The sequence below is a fragment of the Muntiacus reevesi genome, chromosome 8, assembly GCF_963930625.1.
Source record: "Muntiacus reevesi chromosome 8, mMunRee1.1, whole genome shotgun sequence".
In the NCBI taxonomy this organism is placed as follows: domain Eukaryota; kingdom Metazoa; phylum Chordata; class Mammalia; order Artiodactyla; family Cervidae; genus Muntiacus; species Muntiacus reevesi.
In genome coordinates, this window is record NC_089256.1 from 25,777,635 (window position 1) to 25,786,610 (window position 8,976).

General features: G+C 50.3%; 1 protein-coding gene across 3 annotated transcripts in view; it reads left to right on the forward strand.

Annotated features, from left to right (window-relative positions):
• Window positions 1-8,211, forward strand: part of PCNT (pericentrin) — a 106,550-nt gene extending 98,339 nt beyond the window's left edge. For all 3 annotated transcript variants that reach the window (XM_065942144.1, XM_065942145.1, XM_065942146.1), the window contains 6 exons: window positions 1,729-1,827; window positions 2,699-2,931; window positions 4,329-4,405; window positions 5,311-5,440; window positions 7,099-7,226; window positions 7,667-8,211. In XM_065942144.1, coding sequence (XP_065798216.1) covers window positions 1,729-1,827; window positions 2,699-2,931; window positions 4,329-4,405; window positions 5,311-5,440; window positions 7,099-7,226; window positions 7,667-7,710 — 711 coding nt within the window. In that variant the 3' untranslated portion in view covers window positions 7,711-8,211. The remainder of the gene's footprint in view (window positions 1-1,728; window positions 1,828-2,698; window positions 2,932-4,328; window positions 4,406-5,310; window positions 5,441-7,098; window positions 7,227-7,666) is intronic.
• Window positions 8,212-8,976: the final 765 nt, after the last annotated feature.

Below are 8,976 nucleotides of genomic sequence, written 5' to 3' on the forward strand. Positions count from 1 at the left end.
TTCCCCTGGAAGATGATGCCCTGGGGTTAGCTTGAAGAGGCTCCCTCCAGTTCCTGGTTTGCTGGGACTTTTGTCATGAGTGGATGTCGGGCTCTGTCGTGCTTTTTCTTCTTCTGTTGGTGTGATAGTTTGGTCTTTCTTGTTTCGTCTCTTAATATGGTGAAGTCCATTGATTGTTGAGTTTCTGGACTCTCTCATTATTCCAGGAAAACCCCAACCAGGTCACGATATATTTTTCTCTCCATGTGCTGCTGCGTCTGTTTGCTTACATATTGTTGTGCATTTCTGTGTCTGATTTCAGGGGGGATTTTAATCTGGACAGGTTTTTTGTTGTCTCTGGTTTTGGCCTTATTAACGAGCTGGGACATTTTTCCTCCTCTTGTTTTCTGGAAGAGAGTATGTGGAGCTGGTGGCTGTTTCTTCTTTAAACGTTGGTTAAACACGCCATCTGTGCCTATAGTGTCTTCTCTTGCAGAAGGTTTTAATGATGTGCATGCTTATTTCTGGTGCTGTGGGACAGAGTGTGCTGTCGAGGCCAGGCGGGCCCCGTTGGTGTGGTGTCTATCTTTCAGTTCTCTCCAGTCCCACTCTGTCAGTGTGAAGCTCTGTGGAAGGCAGAACCCTCTGTGCTTGTGACGTGGGGTGCACCCATAAGCAAACGCATGGCTGCTCCTTGGCAGGGGGAGTTATAAGGCGAGGGCTGCCATGGGCACAGAGCCTGGCTCTCTGCCCCTCTGGCTACTGCGTGGGGTGTGTTTTGAGGCTTCTTGTTCAGGGCACCCTGGGTGGACTAAAGGCGGGGTCTCCTGGGATGCTTTTGTCTCTCCTGTGGAAGTTAGCCAATCAGGAAAGTAAAGGAGTGAGTGAGTCAGAGGCGGCTGGGGGCGAACTGAGATGGGCGTCTCCTTCCTGTCGAGGTGGCCTCTGTCCCTGAAGCATCTCCTTCCAGGGAGGCCAGGTTGTGTTAGAGCCTTGAGCATGGTCCCTGCCTTCTGCCCAGCAGGGAGGTGGCAGAGCTCAGCACCCGCCTCCTTCTGGTACTGCCGTTCATGGCGGGCCATGGCCAGGCTGCTGTGAAGGCCACTGAGCACGGGACCCCAGCAAGGGCTCCCATTTACCCTCCGCCTGGGCAACAGGAAGCTCCTGGTCATCTGTGTGGGTGGCAGCCTAGACCCTCCCTGTAGGTCCTCCTCCTGTTTATGTGTCCCCTCTGGAGCTGCAGGGTGCTCAGCACAGCAGGTGTCAGGCCATGCCACCAGTGTGGGATGATGTCCTCTTCACAGCATGGCCCCCCGAGGTGCCCAGGGTGTGTGGTTCCACAGGACTGGAACAGAGCCAGCTGTCTGCATCTGCCGGAAGTTGGCATTTCTAGGATCAGAGAGGATGAGAGTATCTAGTAGGCTTAAAGCTTTGAATTCTCAAATGTTGAGGGCTTTGTTTTTAATAAAGATGTACCTTTTGTGCAATCATCCTTCAATAAGTGGTGGGTCATAACCACCTCTGAGTGTCAATGGTCTGTTAATAATCACGTGACAGTTTGGGCACCACTGAGAAGAGGCCGAAGTGGGACCCAGGTGACCGGCACCCGCCCGCCCCGCCGTGTCCAGAGGGCGTGTGTGGGGGATGGCTCAGGGCTGGAAACAGTCCCCACTGTGCTGTCAGACACTTTTCTCAAGATGCTTTTCCTGGAGAACGACTGTATAGACACACCATCTGTGGTCCTTGCAGAGGTCAGACAGGTCTGCCTGGAAGCAGGACAAGATGGTCTCAGCAGGCTCAGCACGACACCCAGACCCAGCACTGGACGCCGGTGCCTGCAGTGCCAAGGTGAGCACGAGCCCGAGGGCAGTGTTAAGTGTGGGGACGCCATCTCCTGGCCGCTCCTGACTTGTTTATGTTTTTAGGCAAGTTTTAAGTTCATGACAAAATTGAAGGGAATTTATGGAGATTTCCCACCCCTAGCCCCTGAACACCATCCACTTCCCCGAGATGGTGCGTGTGTTGCAGTCGATAGATCCATGTTGTCATCACATAGGGACCACTCTTGGGGCTGTACTGGCTGTGGGTTTGATGAGTGTGAGACCATACGTGTAAGAGAACATGTATTCCCCACGCCAGTGTCGTGCAGAGTGTTTTTACTGCCTTACAGAGCCTCCAGGCTCCACCCATGGTGCCTCTTAAGATCCTGGGTTGGGGCGAAACCCCTGATACCTTGAATCTCAGGGCGTCGTGTCTGCAGCCTGAGAAAACCCTCGGCCCACAGTTCACGCAATGTTTCTGACCATGAGGCCCAAGCTGTGGGCCTCTCGAGGGAAGCCCTATCAGGATAGGACGCCGACGTGTGCCTGTGACCTCAGGATTCCCACAGCCTCCCCTCCCTGGAAGCCCACGGGCCTGGGAGCAGAGCTCCCCCTGCCCCTAGACCCGTCCATGCTTGGTGGTTGATTCCTGGGCCCTCGGGCTCCTCCAGTGCTGGCAAAGCAACGTCTGCTCTGTGTTTTGTCTAATAAACCAGATGGAACTCTGAACAGCAAGGCTGTTTCTGGTCACAGATGTCATGGGAGCCAACTCCTGTGATAATTTTCTGAGGAGAAAGTCTGGTTCTTTTAAAGCACCTGGTGCAGCAGCTTTGCTGTGGGGACTTCTGAGGAGGATGTCTTTGTCCTGTGACCAAGTTTCACTGTTCTTTTTCTTTTAGATGGAAAAGTTGTACCTGCGTTATTTGAGAGCAGAGAGCTTTAGAAAAGCCCTGATTTATCAGAAGAAGTACCTTCTGCTGCTCATCGGTGGCTTCCAGGACTCTGAACAGGAAACCCTGTCCATGATCGCCCATTTGGGGGTGTTCCCTTCCAAAGCAGACAGGAAGGCGGCGGAGTCCCGCCCCTTCACCAGGTTCCGCACAGCCGTCCGGGTGGTGATCGCTGTCCTAAGGTAGGTACTGCCTGTCTGCTGGTGTGAGGTCCTTCGGTCTTTTAAACTCTACAGTTGTTTCCTCTTTTAAGATGAATGACATTTGAGGCCTTAAAATGTAAACGACCTTTACCTTCTGGAAACCACATTGTGCAGAGCTACACCTTCTGAGACAGAAGGGTGTAAGGCTGCCTTTTTATTATAAAACAAAGCCTTCCCCTTAACGGGGCTCTTGTGATGACAGTCTGATCATGCTTAAAACTGTATTTCACTTCTTTGCATTTCAGTTTCTTATATTTTAGTCAAATCTGTGTTACATAAAGGTCACCATGTGCGCACCACCCCCCCCCCACCCCCCGCCCCCCGCCTCGCGCCTCAGGGTGGATCGTTCCAGCCCTCCCTGTAGACAAGCTCTGAGCCTGCGCTGTGGGCAGGGGATACCCCTGCCTCCGAGTGTCCACCTACCTGGCCCTGCCCAGCCTCCAGTGTGTACGCAGGAGGCACTTTTGGAGTGGGGTGGACTCCCTGGTGTGACGACAAGAAATTTTGACTTTCACAATTAACAGTGATGAAAATCTATTCCATTTTATAATTTTAATATCTGCTGTATTTCTAAAAACGTCTGTTCTACTAAGAACTGTGCATGTGTCTGCTCTGTGTTGCCCACGGAGGTGCCTCTTCAGGCCACACTCACCTGTCTGCAAGAACGGGTGCCATGGGGTGAGCGGGGCACCCTTGGCTCTTTCCTGGACTGTGTGCAAAGGTCAGGGGTCCCAAGGCCCTCAAAGATGCAGCACCCTAGCTCGTTCAGCTGCACATCTGCTGGGAGCCCCCCATAGGGGTCGGGGCCTCCCTCTGAGTTCTTCGAGGGCAGACCGTTCACCCACCTGACTGTCACTCCGAAACCCATCTGTCGTATTTTTGGAGAGACCACCCTGGGCCAGGAAGAAGGTCGCATGTGGGTGGGGGTTGTCCGATGGTCCGTCTTCCGGTCAACACACAGCAGCAGCAGTGCTGTGGGAGCGCTGCCGGGGGTCATCGAGGAGAGGGGTCTCGGGGCCCCCACACTGCTGCACTTCTGGTCCCCATGAATTGATGGATGCATGGAGAGCGAGAGGCCATCAAGTGCGTTAGTGATGGAAGAGGGCGCAGCGAGCCAGACAGACCCGGAGCTGGCGGGGCTGGGAGCACAGGGCGGAGCGGAGCGGGGCGGGGCGGGGCCTGGGTGGGGCTGGGGGCGGGGCTGTGGTTGGAGGGGCGGGGTGGGGAGCTGGGCTGGGAGCAGAGAGCGGGTTGGGAGGCCTGGGGAGGTGCTGCCCCCGTGCTCTCACTGCAGGGTGTGGTAAGGGCTAAATGTTCTTGGTTATTTAAACCCCGGCTTTGCTCTAGTTTTGTGTTTTTCTTCCATTTTTTTGTAGGTTACGCTTTTTGGTTAAGAAGTGGCAACAAGTAGATGGCAGAGGAGCCCTAGCACCAGGCCAAGCACTGCACCCAGGTACCTCCGACCCCAAATGTTTCAGCGGCGGGGTTCCTTCTCAGGGCCAAGTGGGAAGACCCAAAGCCCAGGGAGAGACCAGCGACTCAGCCAGTACACTTGTCAGGAGGCTCAGGGATTGTGAAGGAAAATGGCTTTTATTTGGGCTACAGACACAGGTTTGTATAGTTAATGTTTATGAAGAAAGTGGTTCAGAGCAATGACTGAAGGGTACAGAAATGCCGCATGTATTGACTAATAGCTTATTTTCAATAAAAAGCCTTTCTGTTCCCTAAATGGAGTGAAGTTCTACTTCACTCAGGGAGCATGGCTGCATCCTTTGTTTCAGTCCCATCCAGTCTGCGGTTGTCCGCTGCCACGTCTGACCAGCCAGGCCCGGGTGTAGCCAGGCCACCTGGGCCATCTGCAGTGGTCAGTGCCCTGCACGGCCACTGGGCTTCCCTCGTGGTGCCTGTCAGCTTAGACTTCCACCTGTGAACCCTCACATCTTGAAGTCAGATGGCTTCAAGGTTCTTCAGGAGGTTCCCCCACAGCCCCTGCCTCTGATGAACCTGGTGGTTTCCAGGGTTTCTCCGTCTCTCACTCCTCAGAGCTGGGTGTGGGAGATCCACCCCAGGCCACCCGGCGCCCTCCTCTCTTCATCAGTGTGAGCCCTCCTCCAGGATACTGCCCACCCAGATGCAGATGGTCAGGGTCTGCCCTGCAGGAGCAAAATGCAGGTGCTCAAAACTCAGGTTCCTTCTTGAGGTTTTTTTAATACAGTTTTTATAATGAATACTTTAAAAATGTCTTGAAATTGTCACGCGGGCTCTTAAAAGCTTGTAAATTTTAAATTTTGGTGGATGATCCTTTATAAAAACACATTTTTCTCTTTTCTTAATCCCTTTGTTGTTAAATATTTCTAGGGGAAGGATTCCTGGTACCACGGCGGCAGCAGTCTCCACCTGTCACCCGTGAATCCCCACCCACCCGAGATGTGTCTTCCAGCCAGGCCAGGGACCCTGTGCCAAAAGTGTCCCCACGCAGGAGGGAAAGGTGAGCAGAGGGACCTCAGCTGCTTTTCCACTACGGGGTCCTAGCTGTCGGCAGGGGCAAGTCTGCAGAGAATGAGGCCTTGTGCAGAAGTATTCCTGGGCAGATTTGTGTGGGTGCCCAGGTCTGCCTCCAGTGGAAGGGCCCCTGGGCATGTGAACCCCCACACACATGCACGTACTCACACACATGGAAGGGGTTTGGTGCTAGCTTTACTTAATCTCTTTTCTTTGGGATTTTGGGGTTTTCACACATGTAATATATCTTTATACTTATGACTTACTTGGCAAGTGAGATGTTAGAGTGATAATGTTAAACATCTGTAAGTTATTTGGGAGAATAAGTGTTTTCAATTAGGCCTTATAGTTAAATGGGAGAGTGTAATCCTGTTTAAAAATTCAAATGAGGAAAGGTTTCCCTGGTAGCTGGGGTGGTGGGAGCTATGATTCTGTGAGACTGTGAAATGCCGTGACTGTGGGGTCACATGCTGCGGCCATGGGGGGGATCACATGGCTATGTGCCGTGGCCTTGATCATCTTCATGATTCGCAGCCCAATTTCCTGTAAGAGAGATGTGATTTCCATTTCCACTTCTGCAGATTGACACATAAGTAGTAATAATCGTATTCAAATGCTCAAGTATGATTTTAGAAGTCATTTATTTCATTCTTTTGACTATGACTTCTCCAGTATTTTGAACCTACCCATGAAGTGGGTAGAAAAGCTTGGTTTGTGTCTGTGATGTTGGGCCCGCACTGGAGGCTCGGGCAGGTGTGTCATCTGCTGTCTGTGAATGCTTTCCTGGGACTCGGAAAGGAGCTATCAGAGCAAACACGTCCACCTCTGCCCCCAGGGTGGCAAGGATGAAACACATTTGCTATCTCACTCCATGGCTTCTGGTTGATGATGACACCTCCATTTGAACTGTGTGTTAAGAGTGTGACAATCTTGGGCATAACTGCTCTGACCGGACGAGCCAGCCCCACAAGTATGGGCAGCCTGTTGTGCTCGAGGCTGTGTTTCTGCTCATGTGTGTCTCCACTGAGCATATCCTACCAACGCATGTGGTCCCTCCAAGAAACGTGTTTTGAAAGTCATGGCCCCAGAGTGAGGCAGAGTGTATAGCCATGTGAGCCTGTGAGGACCCAGAAGCCTGGTTCTGTTCGAGGAGGGCCGGGACTCTCAGTACGGCTGTGGCCCCCCTGGGCCCAGGCTGGTGCTCCTCTGAAAGAATAAGTGGTGGCCAAGGCCTTTTGTATGTGGATGGTGCTCAGGCAAGTAAGATGCTCACTGCCCTGGGAGGAAGTGGGCCGTGACATGGTCACTGGAGGTCAGGAGGAGAGGCAGCCACATGAGGGACGCTGGGCTGAACCAGGTGGGATGCTAGGTAGACTAGTGTGTGAAAATTTAGTGAATTAAATAATACACAATAGCTTTTAGTTGTCTTAAACTTGGAGACATTGTAAAGAAGTTAGTTTCTAAAGGACAATGTTTTTTAAAGCCATACTTTCCCCTTGTAGTAAAGAAAAGACACGAAGATAGCATCCAGTTTACCCTGTTTCCCACTGGTGTCCAGTCCCAGCGCCACTGCCTGTCACACTCCCTGCATTCTGTCTGCTGAGTTGACTTCTTGTTTGTCCCTTGGTTGTTTGTTGTTTGAAGATCCAGTCCACTCCCAAATCCCAGATCAGAAAGATCCCTGACTGCTTCTCAAGATCCAGAACATTCCTTGACGGAATATATTCACCACTTAGAAATGATCCAGCAAAGACTGGGAGGCATGCCACCAGGTAACCAAAGTCCTCTGTCTTCCCCCTTGACCTGAGAGACCCAGGAGTGGTCAGACGTGGAGGTGGGTGGGATCCAGCCTGGTCAACCTTGTTAGTGTCTGTCCTGCTGACCAGCCGTCACTGAAGTACCAGAAGGAGGGTTGGGAGTGGAGACACCTGGGGGCTGGGGGGGGTGAAGGGCACACCATGTGGGGGTCACGGACTCAAGCACAGGTGGGCCTCTGGGCCTTCATCTCACACGGCAGTTATGCTATGTTCACAGGGTGTCGTTTGTTCAGAGTTACTCAACCCTCATAATTTAAACTACTTCGCATCTTAATTGCTGTTCTTGTTTTCACCAAAAATAAGATTAATGCAATGATAGTGTTTTGAAATTGTGAAATTCTTAAAAGACGTGAAGCCTTCTAACAAATTGCTTCCTCATTTCTCTTTGTGTTCAGATTCCACTTCAAAGAAGTCCTCCTGCCAGAAGATTAAACAGTGAATAAAGTCCTCTGACAATTTTATTTGAGGAAGACATTTGATTTTCTGAGGGGAGCTTGTGCTGTGGCATGCTGAGTGCCAGCCCTGTGTCATCCGTTAAGTGTTTTCACCCTTACATTTTGCTGCAAAGCCAAATGGGGTGTTTTCTTTGTATTTCAGCACGTTTTGGCTTCTCATCTTGATGAGGTAGCCCCTTGGTTCTGTTTTGGTCACGCCTCCACGCCTACCTCCATAGAGGATAAGCAGAGGATGACTTCCTGTTTATTTTCTTAAAGTGTACAGCTGGAAACTTGCTTTAAAACAAAAACATTTAAAAAAACAATAAAATTGGGACTTCTTGGTGGTCCAGTGGCTAAGACTCTGAGCTCCCAGTGCAGGGGGCCCAGGTTTGATGCCTGCTCAGGGAACTAGATCCCACATGCTACAACTAAGACCCAGAGCAGCCAAATAAACAAATAAAATTAAAAAAAAAAAAACCCAATAAAATTAAAGACCTGATATACTTGTGAATAGTCATGTGTTTTGTTGTTTTGTTTATTCAGTTTACTTTTATCACTGGCAAAAAAATAAAACTTAGAACTTTTATAAACTGTCAGTCAAAAAAACTCAAAGCTCTGGTAAGACAAATAGCCATGTGCCTGTTGATTCACCTTGCTTGGGCTCTTATTTTATTTTTGTCAGACTTATTTATTTCTCATGATTATGATCTATTTTATGTTTTACTCATGCTTACCTGTACCTGGTAGTGATGTCCAGCCAAGTGTCCTTTACCCAGACATCCACTGTAAAGGTATATGTACAAGTATCTCAGTGTGTTTCTAGGACCTTTGAGCATGATGTTTATTCTGCTGGCCTTGGTTTCAATATAAAACAACTATTTCTAAGTCACTACTTATTTATCTTTGGGATGGATCTTTCTCTCAGTCTGCAACTTGGGTGCGTTTTCTGCTGCTCAGCCAGTACTGCGGTGGGTCACTGTTCTACAGTCATCCTACCTTTTCCACAAAGTCCTCATTCTTCCTTTTGATGTTGCTGAAGCCGAAATCTTGACCAGCTCCAGGAGCAGGAATCCAAGAAATGGCTTTTCACTCTCAACATCCAGAAGAATGACAGTTGAAATTGATGATCAAATACTGAATAAATAAATATCCGTGTACATCATTGTTAAGCTAATGAGGGAGGGAGTGGGCTCATAACCACCATCACACCAGCTGTTACCATGGGGGCTGATAATTAACACAGGTCACACCTGCTGATGAGGGAAATT